Source organism: Staurois parvus, unplaced genomic scaffold (assembly GCF_062004578.1).
Source record: "Staurois parvus isolate SC_StPar_1 unplaced genomic scaffold, SC_StPar_1.0 ptg000052l, whole genome shotgun sequence".
Classification (NCBI taxonomy): domain Eukaryota; kingdom Metazoa; phylum Chordata; class Amphibia; order Anura; family Ranidae; genus Staurois; species Staurois parvus.
In genome coordinates this window covers 4127001-4147232 of record NW_028317848.1, presented here as the reverse complement: position 1 = coordinate 4147232, position 20232 = coordinate 4127001, and the positions used below count along the sequence as shown (strand labels likewise).

General features: G+C 40.0%; 1 protein-coding gene across 3 annotated transcripts in view; it reads left to right on the top strand.

Moving 5' to 3' along the window:
• The window catches only part of CPQ (carboxypeptidase Q), a 586146-nt gene that overhangs the window by 413378 nt on the left and 152536 nt on the right, over positions 1–20232 (top strand). For all 3 annotated transcript variants that reach the window (XM_089666608.1, XM_089666616.1, XM_089666624.1), the window contains exon 6: positions 12791–12882. In XM_089666608.1, coding sequence (XP_089522734.1) covers positions 12791–12882 — 92 coding nt within the window. The remainder of the gene's footprint in view (positions 1–12790; positions 12883–20232) is intronic.

Sequence of the window (20232 nt, the reverse complement as noted above, 5' to 3'; positions counted from 1 at the left end):
TCGCAGATGCACGCTGCACCCACAGTGCAGGTAAACCTCAGCCCATCAGTATGAAAGCAGCCTTATAGGGGGCTCAAAACAGTAAGGGTTAATTTATATTTGCAGGTTGGGGGGTGGTAAAACCCCATAGACAAGATGTGTTTTTACCATCCCCACCCCAACCGTACCCCTTTAGCTGCAGTGGACAGTGGTGTACATATGTCTGCATATGTTGCAAGTGCCCTGCAACCTTATGCAGTACATCATACAAGGGATTAAGCAGGCAGCGTTGTATTATTTCTCACCATCTGCTTTAACTCCTTGGACACTGCAGAAGCATGCAGTTGCGAAGCACTTGCAGAGTATCCCCATTTACTTGAATGGGTCCTGATTGGCAGGAGGTAACACCCACCAAAAGCAATACAGGGTTTAATTCCTGCTGTGGCATGTGTACACCTTTTGACTGCTGCCTCAGCATCTAAAGGGGGTAGGGCTTGGGGTGGTAAAAGTGTGACTCAGCAACAGGGTTTTACCCCCTCAGCTTTACACTGCTGCTCCTCTGAAAAGAGATCAGAGTGTGTTTGACAGGTGGCGATGAGGCGATTTGTTGCATCCTCACCACCTGATTTAAACCCATGATTGCCATGCAATGCATTCGATTTCGACACGATAGTACAGCAATTGGAGGTTTAAATCAGGTGTGAGGAGGCAGCACTGTGCCCGGTGATCTTTGACTTCTCCCATGTTGTTCAGGTAGATCTCCACCTCTTTAAGGTTGCCTACCCCTGACTTCTACAGTATTTTTGATGCATTGCGGTGAATTATTTGCATTATGGTGTGAAAGGACCTTTAGGACTTGTTTACACCAGTGGTGTCGTCTAAAGAGCAATCTGCAATGAATCAGTCTTCAGAGCATGCTTGAAAGGCGTTGAGGTGCCAATATTACTATCACCATTAAGGTGATGGGGTGAAAATTGCAACCTGCTGCTTTTGCAGTTTAAGGGGCAGCGGTTTGGTGGTGGAAAAAGAGTGTTTTTAAGACCTCCGACCTACAAATGTAAATGGAGTTTTATAGAACAATCCAGGGAAAACCTGGAACCAATTAATGAACTGTCTGTGTTTTGGAGCAAATACATGGACCGAAAATTGGCTGGTCCCTGCTGAACCGGATGACTTTTGATTCAACAATTTTGATTCATGTATGAGCACCCTGATTATATTTGATCGATTACTGTGCAACCACTCTGTTGCATTTTTCTGAATGATCAGTGCCGCCTGCTATATCCTCTAAACGTATTCTGACACAATGAGAACACAATGGCACTGTGGGAGTGATTGGGCACATTTGTTTTGGTTCAGCCCACTGGTTGAACGAAAATAAATGTATAATGTATGGCATGCCTTAGAGCCAGGAGGACCACTCATTTGGTCCTTATCCAAGTTCTGTGTCATCCAGTATAGTCTGTTGATAACTCCTTGCATGAAGGTGGGAAGCTATTTCTCTCCCCCCCCCCCCTCTCTCTCTCCCCCCCCTCTCTCTCCCCCCCCCCCTCTCTCCCCTCTCTCGTAAGGTTGACTTTTTCCAAGTCAAGTGTAAATCTACTGGCTGTGAAAAGTTTTGATTGATGCAGCTTTAATGTACTAGGCATGCTTTACATGATAGACACCAAGGAGTCTTTAGTGGGCGTGTTTGGGAATGTTTCTCCTTCATAGTAGAACAGTAGAAAGGGGGATATCAGATTATCAGATAAGTGACAACAGAGAAGTGGGGTGCAATAAGAATACCTTTAAACCTGAGCAGGAAGAACATTTTCCCTGCATCCTTTATTGTGATTGCAGTGCACTTTCAACTGATAAAAGGAACTGTATATATGGCTACTCTTATGCAGCCAGGTGGGAACTGTATATATGGCTACTCTTATGCAGCCAGGTGCCGGCTATATCATTATGCCTTTCAGGGACATTTACAGACCCTAGTGCCCAGTACTAGAAATGCTACATCATTTCCTTCTAGCAGAGTGGATCTTGTTCTCCTGACAGCAGAGGATCTTGGGACCTGTAGTCCTACAGCCAATATATACTGTATTTCTGAGTGCTGATTGAACTACAGCTACCAGAGAGCTGGCAAATCAGAAGGAGAGCAGATATATTCTACAGAAAAGGACTGACTTGCAATCTTGGCATAAGATTCAGAGTTGTATACTGGGGACTGCCATTCTCCTCCAGAGACACAATGTTGACCTACTGTGGGACTCTACACATCAGTTCAGCACAGCAGTGACACCAATCGCCACACCAGGACCACATCAGTTTCTCTGCATCGAGATTGTCATTGTCTGGTCTTCACACAGACCTCTCTGCTCACAGGCCATAACTCTGTACATCCCTGCAAACAGCCAAGAGCCTGGGCAAGAACGCTTGCTCCTAGAAAGCCATGCAATCCATGGGATTGGTGAGTGGGTGGATGCCCAACTGAGAGACCTCAGCAGAGAGGCTCCCACACAGAGAGCAGGGGTCCTTCTCTGCAGCATTCAGGCAGGGGACATGCTTTTCTACTTGGACAGTGGCTGCTTTCTAAAGAATATGAAGTGTACTTACAGCTTAAATTATTAACTACATTGCAGATGCATTGACACAACTGGTGTGCAAAGTCTGGGAAGTTGGATCTTAAAGTGGGTCTAATGCCAAAAGTTGTGTTTTTTTTTACCTTAATGCATTGTCTGCATTAAGGTAAAATAAACTGTCAATATCAGCATCCCAACCAAACACCTACCTAGGTCCATTCTAGATCCAGGTTTACTATATTTTAATGGTGCTCTTAACTAATTGTGGTCTGAGTGAGCTGTTGTGTGTGGGGGACTTCTACAAAATAAGGTGCTGGGGTACAAGTACTTTGAAGACTATAGTCATGTGACAAAGTCCTCCCCCACCCTCTGTTATTGACTGTCACATTATTGGCAAATGCTTCCTTTCCAATGTTGTGATTATGCCCTTTAGTTTGTCTTGGGGTAGTCAGATGCCTTTCCAGCACTAATGGTAATAATTAGTCTATTGTTCTGTTCATTTTTCAGGTGTGCTGAGATAACAGTAATTTTTTTTTCAGATGTTATGCTGATATTAATTTGCACTACCAAAACTGTTCTCTTTTCATTTCCTGACTTAAACTGCTTTCAGGCCATTCTTGGGCAAGGTTACCTAATCTGTAGAGGGAATCTGGTGGAGCAGGTGATACCAGTGAAGGTTCAGCTTGAGCCAGTGGACTAATGATTGGTCTAGTGAATGTGGCAAGGTTAGGTTCACTGTGCTTTGTAAATATCTGCTAAGGGTGGGTGGCACCATGCGACAGGATAGGCATGTATTGTCAATGTGCTTCCACTAAAAAATGTCCATATAACTGACATTAGATTGTAAGCTTCTTTAGGGGAAAGGATTGATAAAAATGGTGCAGTGTCCCTTGTAGATAAAATGCCAAAACGTTATAAAATAAGAAAAATAAAAAAATGAATCCTTGCTGAAAATAGACTGTAAACAGCCTCCCCAATATGCTTAGAACTTCATTCTTTTCATACGCGTGATACAGCATCTTAGACAATATACCATTATTCCAAACCGGTTTCTCATTTCTTTCTGTATGCTGGTCCGTGCCTGTGCATGTAAGCCTTTTTCTGAATAATACATCATTTGTGCACTAGATAGGCAGCATGGCACAAAATCAGCTGCTGAGAAATATGTTTTCATGCAGCCATCAGCAGTACAGAATTCAGGTATGCCTTTATTTAGAAGCAAAGAAATACCTTTCACCAGTTAGGAATGGAAGAATTTTGAGAACTCCTCAGGAACAATCCCAACTATTGTATTCTGCTCTGTGCAATTCCATGAGCTCAGTATGATTTTTTTTTCTTGTTTTTGAGCATGATATATTCAATCTTTACTTTTTTGCCAAGCAGCTAATGCTATAGTTCATAAAGTCAATACACATCTTACAACTTTCTAAATTGGCAAAGAGAGACACCAAAGCAGCAAATGGAAAAAGTGTGTGTACTTTATTAGGGCTTGATTAGGTGTGGTTCATTCACAATCAGCATAGTATGTTAGTGTGAAGCAAAGATATTTTTTCACCACAAAATTTCTATTCAGTCTTTTAGTAGCATTATACCCAAGATAACGTGACCTGTAATGTGCGTCTACTGCTGCTATGTTCCAGTAGACTGTTATGAGAAATTGTCATAGCATGATTTCATGTTACAGGAGAAGACATTGCAGTCAGATTGTAAAAACTGTTATACACTATGGCCATGTTAAAAATTAAAAAAAATGCTCATGTATATCTGACCTAATGCCATCAATGACACTGTTTAAAAAAAATAAATAACATTTTTATATATATATATATATATATATATATATATATATATATATATATATAAAATTATTTTTTCTTCAACTATCCGCAGTCTTGGACTGTTGTCAGGTATGCTCTAAAATACAAGCTTTATAGCCTTGATGGTATTATACTCAGCTCTCATTATGGTGCACAAGCTGTCTGAAGATCATGACCACCTAAGTAGAGATGCCGACATTCACCAGTTGTACTTTGCCATCAATTACTGAATTATAGCATGCCAAATTTGTCTCATTCTTTTAACTATGCTTTGGCCATTTTCCCAGCACTTTTGCTCCCTACCCAAACCTCAAACTACAGTCATGGCCAAAAATATTGGCACACCTGCATCTCTGCCAGATAATGCACCACCAATGGTTGCAATTACAAATGTTTAGGCATTCTCATGTTTATTTAGTTTGTATTGGTATGACAAAAAAGAATGGAGAAACTCAGAGCCAAATCTGACACACTCCACACAAAACTCCAAAAATGGACTAAACAAAATTGTCAGCTTCTCAAAGAGATTCTAATGTTCCTGTGCGCAACATTGTCAAGAAGTTTACAGCCCATGGCACTGTAGCTAATCTCCCTGGATGCGGACGAAAGGGAAAAATTGATCAAAGATTGCAACAAAGGATTGTTGGAATGGTGGCTAAAGAACCTTGATCAACTTCCAGACAAATTCAGGCTGATCTTCAGGCACAGGGTACAACTGTGTCAGCTCGCACTATACGTCACCATCTGAATGAAAAGGGACGCTATGGTAGGATACCCAGGAGGACCCCACTACTGACACAGAAACATAAAAAAGCAAGATTGGAGTTTGCTAAAACTTACCTGAGGAAAACAAAATTCTTTTGGGAGAATGTGCTGTGGACAGACGAAACAAAATTATAGCTTTTTGGTAAAGCCCATCATTCTATTGTTTTCAGAAAAAAGAAATGAGGCCTTTAAAGAAAAGAATACAGTCCCTACAGTAAACCATGGTGGAGGTTTACAGATGTTTTGGGGTTGCTTTGCTGCTTCAGGCACTGGATGTCTTGACCATGTGCATGGCATTATGAAATCAGACCACCAAAAAATTCTGGGGTGCAATGTAGCATCCAGTATCAGAATGTCAGAGGTCATGGGTCTTACAGCAGGACAATGACCCAAAGCACAAACCAAAAACCCCCTGAAATTGTTTCAGACAAAGCACTGGAGAGTACTGAATTGGCCAGCAATGAGTCCAGATCTCAATCCCATAGAGCACCTGTGGAGAGATCGCAAAACAGCAGTTAGGAAAAGGAGCCCAATCTTGAGAGACCTGGAGCAGTTGGCAAAAGAAGTGTGGTCCAGAATTCCAGTAGAGAGGTGTAAGAAACTCATTGATGGTTACAGGAAGCCATTGATTTCAATTATTTTTTCCAAGGTGTGTGCTACCAAATATTAAATTGAGGGTGCCAATAATTTTGTTCAGTCCATTTTTGGAGCTTTGCGTGGAATGTTTCAGATTCGGTTTTTTGTTTCTCCCCTTTTTTTGTGTCATACCAATACAAACAAAAGAAATAACCATGAAAATGCCAAAACATTTGTAATTGCAACAATTTTCTGGGTGAAGTGGTGCATTATCTGACAGAAATGCAGGGGTGCCATTATTTTCGGCCATGACTGTGTTGACGTTTTTAGGATTATAGCACCAAATGCAAAAAACCGTTCAACTTCTGAAAGTCCAAAGTAAATTTATTGATGTTATCCAGTACAGGGGTAATCCACCTGGTTATTTTCCATGTTTTATTCCAATAGGAGCTTAGTCATAGAATTTGTAGGAGGTGGGAAGTGCTATGGACTTTAAAGTTGGGGATAGCTGGTACATGTTAACTCCCTGCAAGAGATGACATTACTTAAAAGGAGAAAAGACCTAAACATCCAACCATGAGGAGTATTGTAATCTGCAGAAGCGCCTTACCCTAGTGTGATACAAGGGTTAGACAAAAAAAATGGAAACACTACATGATTTGCAGGTGTGAAAATGATAACGTTTTGTGTTGAAAGCGGAAGTGATGTAACATTCTTTTGCTTCTGCTGTGTGATGAGACATCTAGCTAACAGGTGGGAAGCCTCACTTTCATCATTCACTGGGTGCGCTACTAATAACATGGAGTCACTTCAGAGCTTACTGAGCTTCAAAGAGGGCAAACTGTTGGTGCCTGTTAGCTGGTGCCTCTGTGACTGAAGTTGCCAAATTATTTCCCATGTCGTGGGGTACAGTATCAAAGGTTATGACGGCATATGCAGTTTCTGGGAAAATGTCTAATAAACATAAGCGCATTCGATATGGTCAACTAACTGAAAGAGACAAAAGGATATTGCGCAGGATTGTGACCCAGAATAAGAAAACAACTGCTGCAATAGTGACTGCAGAGCTCAATCTCAGTCTTCACAGGACTGAAATTGAGCTCTGCAGTCATTTTTGCAGCAGTTGAAGAGGGGTTACTCATTGAAATGCATCAGCCATATTGGGCCTGGATGGCTTCTTCCCATGATGAAGAGCAAGTGCTACACATTTGGCTACTGTGACTTTGAATATGTGGATGTGCTTGTTAACTCATTTGTTTGTGAGTATAATGATTACTTTTATGTATTAATAAATGGTGTTTAAACATAACGCACAAGGCTGGAACACCCTTTTTCCATTGTTTGTCAGTGCTGTGCATAATGGGACACCCTCAGTCCTAAGAGGGCAGCAAAGCGTGATGGCGCCATTCACCTTGGAATTGGAACTGTGGAAACCTATTGATCCTTAAGTACCACATTTGAGCTCAGGAGGTTGTTCTTATAGGTACTATTGTAACTTTTCTTGTTTACCAAAAACTTTTTTTTTTTTTTTTTTTTTTTTTTTAGCTTTGGATGGTTTGGTTAGAACTCATGTTAGTGTTTTTTCTTGCTGCCTGTGTCTAAGGGCTCATGTACACTGCAGCTAATAAACTCGTGTTTAGGAGCTGTTCAGCGTTTTTTTCAGCAGCCCCTGAACTCACCCTAATGGTTTCCTATGTGTCCATGTACACATTGTTGTTTCCAGTCGTTTACAGGCAGTTAAGTTTACAGTTTTTTTGAATGCAAAAAACTTGCGTTCAGGAGTAGATTTTATCAGCGTTTCAAACGCCAAATGCTTGTAAACACATGTAAATGCGGCTAACCGTGTTTATAAGGGTTTGAAAATTTTTTTAACTCTTCCATTTCCAGATGCTGTCCAGAGCCTTTTTTCATAATGAAAAATGCATGCAAAGCGTATTCCCGGTACTCAAATGGACCTGGTACACCATACTTTGAGGTTTTGCATGAAAGAAAATATGTTAGACACTGCTGCAATCATTTCTGCACAGAAATGAGATGGAACACAGCCAAACGCCCACAAAAAAAAAGACATCTACTCTCAACAAATACTGCTCTCTCTGCTTCTGCTCTCTCTATTTCTCTCAAAAAGTCTGAAATAGTTAATTTTTTACTGGTTTTTCAGTGCATTCTGGGCATTTTGGAAGGTCTCCTGAGGTTATCTTTAAAAAACGCTTCTAAACGCAAATGCGCATAAACGCGGTATGCAAATGCGGCTAAACAGACGTTTTTTAACCTAAGTTTTCCAGCAGTCAGTTTTCATTGTTCAGAAGTGTCCCACGTACATGGGGCCTACAAGTTGACAGCTGTCACTGAAACAGGAGATGAGGGAAAAATTCTCAAAGGGGACAACTGTTTTTAAATGAGTTTTCTTCTACTCTCAATATTTGTGTTCAGGACAGGAAGTGAAGGGAAATATCCCCAGTGGAACACATATCTAATTTTATTTTTGGCTTTACATATACTTACAATTTTTTACTAACGTTTTCAGCTAATACATGAAACAGTAGAACACTCAGATAACCTCTTTTTGATTGGATGTTATTGGCAACTGCACTTTATATATCATTCTTTATTTTATTACCCCTGACTGTGTTTGCTGTCTTCCCTATGTGCTCGTGTAGGTTTGTATTGAGTTTCCCAGTACAGATTAATTGGTTTTTAAAACCACAGCGACCATCCTACGTGTAGTGCTGTCCTTATCTATGGCTGGAAGAGGTGAAATTAAGTGACAGTAGACAGGCATAAATTAAATCTATATTTAAATTAGACTCTAAATATCACATTGCATCCTCTTACACAGTAATATAATAATATTGGTAACTGTGAAATCCCCCCCACCCCTGATGACTTATGCTGTAGTATCTTTCTCATCATAATGAACAGAAACCAATAAGTAGCACAAATATGTTTCTTAGCAGTGAAAGCTAGCAGTTCTTTGACAAGGTCACAATAAAACGTCAACATATAAAGTCATTATGTTGGTGGTGTATTAATTAAATTTGACCTATGATCTCCACATCTTCGCTCCCTGCTGTCTGAAAAACATTGAATAAGATTTTCAGAAGTTGATAGAAATACAAGTGGAGAAATGAAAAGTGCTAATCATACTTCGTGTTCTCTACACAAAGTCCAGGAATTGATGTGATCTCCCTTGTCCTGCAAGTACACTAAGTCATCTTCCTGGACATTATGGTGTCCATAGGCATTAGTTGTTCATCACCTGAATCTACAAGTCTCAAGAGGCTTAAAAGAGAATTGTGGGTTTTAAAAAAACAAAACCTACATAGTCACCTAGATAGATGAAGCATTGGTCTAAGATTGGGAACCGAGTGATATAAGACCACTGATTGCTTTGTTATCAGGCTTCAGTGAGCAGAGAATGGTGACTGTCAGTCATTGACTTTCTGCTCTGCCCCCCCCAACACTCACTGGAGCACCAGGCTAGGCAGAGGACGGCAGCGCCTGCATCAGGCTTTCTGCACGTACTGAGAGGCTGAGCTAGCTACCGGTCAGGCATCTGGGTGGATTCCAATGTTAAAGTTGGCATCCCTCCAGTGTTTGGTCAGCTGAGTGATTTTAGCCCACTGTGAGCTGAATCTGGAGTGCAGAAAGAAGTGCACTCCTGTGACCCACAGGAGAAGTAGAGCCAAAAGAAGTTTGGCTCTACTTCTCCTTTAAGGTGCATGTTAGAAATTCTGTATATAGCCCTACCGAACAGACAGTGCACAGTCCACACGTGTTTATATGCTTCATTGCAACAAGGAAACAGGAAACGTTATTTTGAGTAGAAACATAGTGTTTACACTACCATAGATGAAGCTACAAAATTATAAACTATGCAATCTACTGGTTGAACAATATATCTCTACTGAATACTGATATAGTTGTCACACAAAATACATGGACATTGAATTCCAACACTTCCACTCAACAGCTACTCCTTATATTAGTCCCATTTCTGATCTCAGTTCTATAAATCTGTTTCAGTTCACTATGCGATGCCATCTCTTCATAAGCAGCTCTGATCTACTTTTGTTTGTTATGTTTTGGAAGTCTTTGCATCTCATCCCATAAATCTGACTCTGGTTTTAATGCTACACAAGCAATATAGGGCAGACATTTGGCTGGGATGCCTTTATTGCTTCTGGAGGAATTCCTGATTAAAGCCTCTTGTGTCCTGATTTCTTCTTTTACAGTATTTGGATTGTCTGCATTAATTTCTATGTCACTTTGTTTCTTATCTTAATGTACACTGATGTGGAATTTCTCTAAGTTTGAAGCGTTCATTCATGAAATTTTGAACACACTGAAGTTTCGACAATTACACTTCTACTATTGGTTAGCTTGTTTGTGTCTTGGTGTAGAATTCTGTATCCCTTTTGAGATTTACTGTACCCCACAAGTACACCTTCCTTTGCACGAGCATCCCATTTTGTATGTTTTTCTTTTGGGATGTGCACATAGACTTTGTTTCCAAATATTTTTAGATGGTTCAAATTCGGGGCATTTCAATTGCACAGTTCATATGGAGCTATCTCAGTTGATTTTCCTGGTAGTCGAATTTCGGAGGTAGCATGCAATCATAATTGCTTCCCCCCAGTATATGGTTGACCTATCTGCATTAAAAAGAACTCTCACACAGAGTAGGGTTCATTCTTTTTGCAACCCCATTTTGTTCTGGGTTGTATGGTACAGTTGTTTTGAAATATATTATGCCATGCTTTCTGAGAATTGCCTGTGTGTTATCAGTTCCATTGTCTGTGCGCAATGCACTCAGCATTTTGTCATATTTGTTGCTTACTTGAGCCAAATACTATTCACGTTTCTATGGTACATTTGTCAGGCAACTTGTAGCTCCTGAATTAACACATCATGCCTGAAAAGATGAGGTGCAATGTTTGGATTGGAAAACCTATTCATTATCTGAAGGAAAATCAGTTTCTTCATTCACACTTTTGGCCTTTTGTAGTTAAGATTGTTTTTGCATTTCAGCTTTTCAGATTCTGCAATCTGCTTTTAAATGGCCTTGTTTCTTACACACAAAGCAGTCACCTGTTTCTTGTTGCATGTTACTGTTTTTTTCCTATTTTTAGTCTTTAAAGCAGACTCTGCGACAGAAGCACCGTCACTACTAATGCTTTCTGTTGTATGCTTATATTCATCCAAAAGCTTGCCCTTAACATATTAAAATGTCAGTTCATCATCTGGACGTGCATCAAGTGCTTTGACAAGCGCTTCATAACTTTCTGGTAAACCTCTAAGTAATAGTGCTGCAACATGAAAATCTTTTATTTCTTCACCTATACCTCCCAGGCATTCAACCGTTTCCATGGTGTGCCCTATGTAATCATGCATATTCTGCCCTTTCATCAGCTTAGTTTGGTATAGCTTTCTAATCACTAAAGTACGGTTTATTTCTGAGATTAGCTCTTTCATACACCTTTTGTAATCCTCCCCAAATTTCTTTAGCAGTTTCACTTTTACATATGTATGATTTGATCATCTTCTATGCCAAGAGATCTTGTGCTCTGAGCTTTCTGATCTTTCTTTATCCACTCATCTGAAGAGTGTTGTGGCCTGACAATTTATACATTTCCATGTACCTTCTCTTAGTAGCAACATTTTCATCTTGAAATTCCAAGACGGGTTGTTGTGGTTTGGCAGATTTGCAAATGAAAGCTTTTTTGCATCTGTGTTAGTGGCCATTTTCTTTTATTCTGTCACAGTCTTCTTTCTGCTGCTGTATCTTGCATTTAAATTTGCTGTAGCTGGCTATAACTGGTCCCATAACTTGTTAGAAATTCTATATATAGCCCTACAGAACAGACTGTGCACAGTCCACTGCTACAAGGAAACCTTATTCAGTGAAAAGGAATAGAGTTTACCACAGATGCAACTACAGACTTATAAACATTGCTATCTACTGGCAGAAGAATAGATCTCTGCTGAATACTGATATAGTTGTTGCACAAAATACATGAACACTGTATTCCAACAGTGCACATGACAATTGGTAAAGAGAGGTCATTTTAGCTGAACTTGCTGATAGCTGATGTGACTTCGGTCTGCAACTAATTTTCCTAGCCAGTCGTTGCAGAATGAAAACCATTCAGACAGGATAAAAAAATCTGACCACAGCACACGCAAGTGTTTACTATGTAACTTTTCTGTTAATCTTCCCTCAAACAAGAGAACTTAAAACTGAATCATACAGATCTGACCATACACGTGATCTACGCAGTCCAGTCTATCCGTTCCACTGGACCTTTCTGCCATGTCTGTGGAGTGCACAAACAAAAACACATATAATATGTGTTGGCATGTATATAGAGCAGCATATTGTCCAACTTTCTGATAGTGAGAACAAGGGACACCTTGAAGCACAATGTGTGCAGACAATGGACATTCCTCCATTAACACAAATCATGAAGAATTATGAGCAATGATTAGTTAAATTAAGTGCTTTTTTACTGCTACTTTTCCTGTAGACTGACTTTTAAAATAGTAAGTCTCACGAGGAGCTTCTGGAGGCGCTCTGTCATTGACAAATTAAAGCTAAATGTGAAGCTGGAAGTCTTTCCCAACTTGGCTACATACAGTCTGTTCCTCTCCTGAAGATGGTGTACACTACCAGTGAATGGTCTGCAGTGATATTCAGCTTAATATTGTTATACTGATAAGGTGTAATTGGGGAAGCATTGTGGGTACAAATCACCTGTATAACCACCCAAATTTAGAAATGGTACCCAGAGCCAGAAGGGGACAGCAAAGTGAGGAAGTGGATCTAGGTAAAAATCCAGGATGTCTTTTTTTTTTTTTTTTTTTTTGTATCATTATAGCAGTTTTTTTCTAGCAAATGTAGATGCAGTATACATATATACCAAAATTCCCATTATTTACAGATTTACTGTATATTCTTTACTATTGTGAGTAATGTTTGTGTAACACTTGCTAGGTTCGGAAGGTTTTACTGATGTCAAATGATTTTGCCAACCGTTCGACCCATAAACTGTGCAAGTCCTGAGACCTGCTATCTGCTTTATTTCATAGGTCTGCAACCCAAAAGAACAATCCGCCTAGTGCTGTGGACTGGAGAAGAACAAGGAGGTGTCGGTGCCAGTCAGTATTATGAAAGACATAAAGTAAGAAATGACTTTGTAATATGACGTGCAATTCCATTTCCAGACAGGTTCCATGTTCAGCTGTTTACCATGCTTCACAATACACACATTTTAAGTGTGTTCTCCCCTTAGTTAGCTGCCCCTACTCAGAATTTTGCAGATGGGTGGATATTTTGGTAAAGGGGACCTGAACTCAAGAAGTAAAGATTTGCTCTCTTATAGGGAACATATAAAAATGTTAACTGTGCTTGTGCAGTAACCTGAAAAAAATAACTCTTGTCTTGAATTACCCTGAAAGCAGTTCATATCAGATATTTTACTGTGCCAAGGCACATGGGTGCCTACAGCCTCATAGTTGTATATGTTTTGCATGTCATAATCTAAGATACCTCTGCTTCTGACTGCTATCATGAGATTTGGTGTTGTCACTACTGTGCTGCTCACTGTTTTGTTGCTAGAGAGGAAGCGGTACCTTAACAGTCCTCGTCCTCACATCACCAGTCATCGGGGGGGCAGCTCTAACATGAGGAGCAAAGCCCTTTTCTACCAAGATGGCCATCTCCACAGACACAGTGCAGAATGAGGCATGCTTTTTCAGCAGGGATGAGACAAACATACCTGGTTTCAGACTGAGGAAGTTTGGCAAGCATTAATAAAGTGTGAGTGCCAAACCTTAACTCCATTGTAGTCAATGAAAGCTGAATGTTAAAAAACAGTAATGGTTATTTTTTTTTAGGCTAACAGGCAAGGGATTGTCACACAAATGGCATGGGCGGATAGACACTACCCAGGGGGGCATGTACCAAAGCTAAAATAAAAAAAATGGTTTGGTGGGGATCAGAAATTTTAGTAATTATTTAAAGGGCAAAATTAAAAATGCAAAATTCACTTGAATAGCATGCCTGGGGGTACCCTTAATCTGACCGTGAAGTGGGGCATCTGTATGATATATATAATTCACTACAGCAGAACTGACATTTACAAAGAAAATCAAAATCGTGTTTACAATGCCAGCAAATTACAGCATCAGCCACTTACTTATTTAATTCATAAATGCCAGACCTTCATCCTAGACAAGGGTCTGATGTAGATGGTCATTGGGAACCCCCACTCAAAAAAAAAATTGAATTCCCTCCTAAAAATATATAACAGATCCTTATTCTTGATGATGATCTGGTATGGATATCAAGGGAGACCCCATGCAAGGAAAAAAAAAGCGTGGGGATCCTTGGGGTTTGATTTCATATCTCATATTTGAGGGGGAACATGTGCAAAAACCAAAAACATTAGCTGCTGCTGCAGAGTCTCCTATGAGAAGAGAGAGAGGAGAAGAGCTTCTGAAGATGGGCACAGTGCTGGATCGAAAGTTTGGGCACCCCAGCTAAAAATTTGTATTAATGTGCATAAAGAAGCCAAGGAAAGATGGAAAAATCTCCAAAAGGCATCAAATTACAGATTAGACATACTTATAATATGTCAACAAAAGTTAGATTTTATTTCCATCATTTACACTTTCAAAATAACAGAAAACAAAAAAATGGCGTCTGCAAAAGTTTGGGCACCCTGCAGAGTTAATATCTTGTACTGCCCCCTTTGGCAAGTATCACAGCTTGTAAACACTTTTTGTAGCCAGCCAAGAGTCTTTCAATTCTTGTTTGAGGTATCTTTGCCCATTCTTCCTTACAAAAGTCTTCCAGTTCTTTGAGATTTCTGGGCTGTCTGTCACGCACTGCTCTTTTAAGGTCTATCCATAGATTTTCAATTATGTTGAGGTCAGGAGATTGTGAAGGCCATGGCAAAACCTTCAGTTTACGCCTCTTGATGTAATCCCCCGTGGATTTCGAGGTGTGTGTTTAGGATCATTATCCATTTGTAGAAGCCATCCTCTCTTTAACTTCAGATTTTTCACAGATGGCATCAAGTTACCATCCAAAATTTGCTGAAATTTTATTGAATCCATTTTTCCTTCTACTCGTGAGATGTTCCCTGTGCCACTGGCTGCAACACAACCCCAAAGCATGATTGATCCAACCCCATGCTAACAGTTGGACAGAGGTTCTTTTCATTAAATTCTGTGCCCCTTCTTCTCCAAACGTACCTTTGCTCATTCCGCCCAAAAAGTTCAATTTTAACCTCATCTGTCCACAGAACTTGTTTCCAAAATGCATCAGGCTTGTCTATATGTTCATTTGCAAAGTTCAAACGATGATTTTTGTGGTGAGTACGTAGAAGAGGTTTTCTTCTGATGACTCTTCCATGAAGACCATATTTGTACAAGTATCTCTTTATAGTGGAATAGTATACCACAACTCCAGTGTCTGCCAGATCTTTCTGGAGGGATCGTGCAGCCAAACGTGGGTTTTAAATTGTTTTTCTCACAATCCTGCGAGCTGTTCTGTCTGATATTTTTCTTGGTCTTCCAGATCTTGCTTTAACTTCCACTGTTCCTGATGACTGCCATTTCTTAATTACATTCTGAACAGAGGATATTGACATCTGAAAACGCTTTGCTATCTTCTTATAGCCTTCTCCAGCTTTGTGAGCATCAACTATTTTCAGTTTCAGTTTTCTAGAAAACTGCTTAGAAGAACCCATGGTGCTGATTGTTGGGGCAAGGTCAGATGAGTCTGGGCATTTAAAACCTTTGAGATTGACATCACCTGGTCTTCACAGACGATGATTGAGAACAATCCATGACACTGGCAGGTCTCAGCTTTGCAAAGGGTGCAGTGCATGCTATAAATTCTGCAGGGTGCCCAAACTTTTGCAGACGCCATTTTTTTGTTTTCTGTTATTTTGAAAGTGTAAACGATGGAAATAAAATCTAACTTTTGTTGACATATTATAAGAATGTCTAATCTGTAATTTGATGCCTTTTTGGAGATTTTTCCATCTTTCCTTGGCTTCTTTATGCACATTAATACAAATTTTTAGCTGGGGTACCCAAATTTTCGATCCCCACTGTAAGTGTTTAAGGGAGAGTTGAAGGAAGATATTTTTGACCTTTTTTGAAGATTTTTTTTTTTCCCTTAAGGCAGAGAATGCCGAGAAAGGGATTCTGCAGATGAGTGACCTTGAACCAACTAAGTGGCCTAACAAGACTATAAATAACAATAATGAATTTGAATAACTCAAACAGTTTCTTACTTCACCTAATTTAGTTTACTGCCCATGTGTTCGGCTAGGTTCACAATTGTTGCGGGTGCAGGAATTGTGCCTGTACCTGCTCCCGCAACCACCCGCAGTAGAATCATGCTGCTTTTCCGAGACATGCGGGGCTGCCATTCATTCTGAAAGACACCCCATGCATCTCAGCCTACAGCATGTTTGCGGATGCGGGATCTGCAGGGAAACCGCATGGTCAAAAAAAACATGCTGTTTCCCTGCGGCCACATTTTTTCCTGTGGGAAACACACCACAGCAGCCCATTCAAATGAATGAACTGCCATGCCCAAGCAAACATGGACTTCATGATCTACAGCAGTGTGGACCGAGCCTTGCGGAGTTTATGGCACTTTTGTATTTGAAGCAGAACGATAGGCAAGCACTTTAATAAACTGTTCACATACAGTACATATGTGTAGACTGTTTTACCTACCATACTGTGTAATTCTGTTCAGCAACTTTTGATACTCTTTCATTCTTATTTCTCTATATAGCCAGTCAGTGACAATATATAATCTGTCATGAGAGAACAATGGAGGCTGCTGGCCTCCCTTTGAGAAAGTTCTTTCCCTTACTGTCATGCTGAAGCTTTGTTTTCAATGCTATCCAAATCTGTGGGGGTCGATTTACTAAAGGCAAATATACTGTGCACTCTGCAAGTGTAGTTGTTCCACAGCTTAGTAAATGAGGTGAAGCTTCACTTTACAAAGAATACCCAATCACATGCAAGGGAAATAAAAAAAACAAACGCATTTTGCTTGCATGTGATTGGATTATAGAAATCAGCAGAGCTTTCCCTCATTTCAAAGCGTCCCCTCAAATCTAGAGCAACTGAATTTGCAGTGCTCAAAATCTTTGCCTTTAGTAAATCAACCCCCATGATCCTGACCTAGATCAAGTGTAAAGGAACTCTTTTCTCTGGACACATTACATGGCAATACTGTACCTCTTGACCAAGAATCTGCATCACACTGAGGTCTTTGCTTTCTCCCCTTATAAGAAGGTTCACTTTATTGGATTAAATGCTCTCTGCAATGCAGTAGAACCTAATTGTCATACATTTCCTTGGCTCCCTTTCCTGTTCTGTAATACACAGGTTTCAGGAGGGTAATATAAAGACAATTTTAGCTATTTAAAAAAAATAAATCTAAGGATTTTTATTGAATAGATTAAATATTTTACTATGTTTCTGTTATGCCTGCCTACAGTTCAGTTTTAACTGTAACATGGTATAAACTGGCGATATCTGTAAAGAAGAACCCTGCTAAGCAGTATGCTCTCACTACAACACCTACATAAAATATTATTTTATAAAGGGTGCAACCATTTCTAAATGAAAAATCACCTTTGCCTTGCTCCTTTTCAGGTACAATTGACTACTTTTCAGTTTAAGTAAGTTCTTGCATTTAGTTACCACTGCTCCACAGCATGCCATCCCTCAGAAGGTCTAAGCAAGGGAAAAAGCTTTACCATCGATTATGAAACAGGAGATTTCCTTGCTTTGCTCCTGAACGAATTGTGCTAAATAGCAGCATGATGAAATGGCACATATGAGAGGGTTCCGGTTACTATACAACTAAGAAACTGCTCTCCCAATAGAATTAAATTAGTAATTGGTAATGTGGTGACGATTATTGTGTCTCATTGAAAAATAAAAATGACCTACATACTCATCTAAATTCGTGGTGACGTTTCTTGACCCGAGCCTTTGCTCTTCTGGGCTGCAGAGTGATGGGGTCCTTCCTGCAGGTCACTGACCAGTAACATGGACACCTCTCATTAGCTGTCAGTTGGCAGGATCCTAAAGGATCCATCTGACTTCGGAGGCAGTGTAGTGGCTTGGCCTGGACTCTGGTACTGCTGCCATGCTGGCAGAAGAGGCTTCAGCGAGACTCATGGGGTGCAGAGTTGGGTAAGAATTTTTTTTTCTCATAGTAATGGTCTTTAACCTCCCTGGCGGTATTCCCGAGTGTAGCTCGGGGTAAAGTTTCAGTACCACAAGCGGTAACCCCGAGCTACACTCAGGCTTACCATGTGGCGCTGCTCCACGATCCCTCGATCACTTACCTTGTCCTACGCTCACGCGATGTCCCTCCTGCAGTGTCCCCAGCAATGTCCTCCAGCGGATGCCGGCATCTGTCATCTGGGTTCTGTCCCCTGCGAGCGTCGGGATGTACGGGGGATGGAACAGTAGGAAATTTGAAAATGACAAAAAGTTATACACTAAAATCACATAGTAAAACATTACTGTATCAAACCATTTCACATACATTTTGTCCCGAGTGCTTTGTCCTGTGCCCTGCCTGCATTTTTACTGTTCTTTCTGCCTGGAAACTGAGAAACGTCCATGGTGTCCAAAAAACGTCCCTTTATGTCAAAAGCGGTTTTAGACCAGCTAGAGAACAGCGATAGTAAATTAGAACTACTTGCAGAATTGAGTGATAATGATTTGTGGGGAAATTCGTCATCAGACACTGAAAACGATTTTGCGACTTTGCTCAGTGATGTGCGAACTTGGCGCTATATTACAAATTTCAGTGTTTTTGGTTTGATTATATTATTGAATTAAATTTATTATTATATTATTTTTTATGATTATTAAGTTATAATTTATGATTTCGTGTTTCAAATTTTATCATACCCGGCATGTTTACTAGACTCTTGTTCGGACAGATTTCAGTGAGTTATTCCTAAAAATTACAGGCCTACAATAAAAAAATACATATTTCCATGCAAAAAATGTACTGCTTTTAGCACAGAAATATGGACATAACCAGACCGCTAAGGAGGTTAAAGTTCAACACTAGTCTTACACAGTTATACAGGCTCCTTTCCTGTACTAAAATTGCTTACTTACTGATTTCACTGCACACTGTGATCTTCTTACCATGTGCATCACAAGCTACAGCAAGTCAGATTCAGCCTACTTGATTGTCTGGTTGCAGAGCATTCAGCATTATCCATCCCTTTCCTCCCCAGCATGGCTGTCTCTGGCCCTCCCCTTTCATTCACTGGATTTCAGTTCTTTCAATCGTGGAAGCTCAGCAATCACATGTGGGCATTAGCTTGGGCATTCTGCATGCAAATACAGTTTTCCTAGGACCACCTACTTCTCCAGTCTGACATCTACCCATCAAGGCATTTTGATATTTGCATAACTATTCCAACTGCTCGCATCAGGGATGAGGGCTCTTGAGTACCGAGGCAGGGTGCTGTGATGGTTTCAGGAAGCCATGAATAGAACCCTACAAGTTCCTCCCACTAGCCTGGAATTATCTGCATTGCATAAGAAGCACAGAGACCTAGTGGTGACATCACAGGGCCTAATAAAAGGTATGTAATGAAAACCGGTTTTATTAAGGAAATTTCATGTTGATGAGGGTGGAAAGAAGTAACTAGGGAAAGCAATATATAAGCAGATTAAATTTCAACTTAAATTTTTTTTTTCTTTTTGTTTGCTCAGAGGTTTGATATGTAGTTGGTCACCTCTTTGACTTACAACAAAGCAATAAAACTCTTTACAAAAATGCATCCTGATCTTATCCTTTTCTACAATGCACAACCCTTTTAGTGCAGTCTTCAGTGTGTATTTGGCTTAGCCTACAGAACTGACATATCAAACTCATGTAATTAATGTTGACTAATGGTCACCGCTGTAATGGCCAATAGCTATTTCATTGTTTTCCCCTTACTCTGTTTTATGATCTGCATGACGTTTACTCTATTTCATATTATTATGGCACACGGGTTTGAAGAAACAATTACTACTAATTGAATGTATTCAATAATTGAAGTCTGTCAATGTTACAAGTTATACTAACTACAGCTTAATACGTTTTTTTCCAACAAGCATACTCATCATAAGAAATGCTACAGATATATGAAAAGTCATATAACTAGAAATGAAATTTAATTACTTCTTGAAAATATCTTTTTATGTGTATAATCACTTAAGAACTTGTGGAAACAAAGGAAAATATCTTAAGGTCCAGAGGAAATAGCTGATTATGTAATGTATTATCCGTAAAGAAGAAAACTTGTGAAACAAAGAGGAGGGCCATCATGACTGACATGCAGAAGACGTGTGGATGTACCAGGGTTTTAGTGGGGTGATTTTTTTGAATAATGAATGTCACTCACTGGATTAGAGTTGGGGGCTTGGAAGTAGTCTGTAGTATGTGGAGAGGAGGGGGATCTTATCAGAGC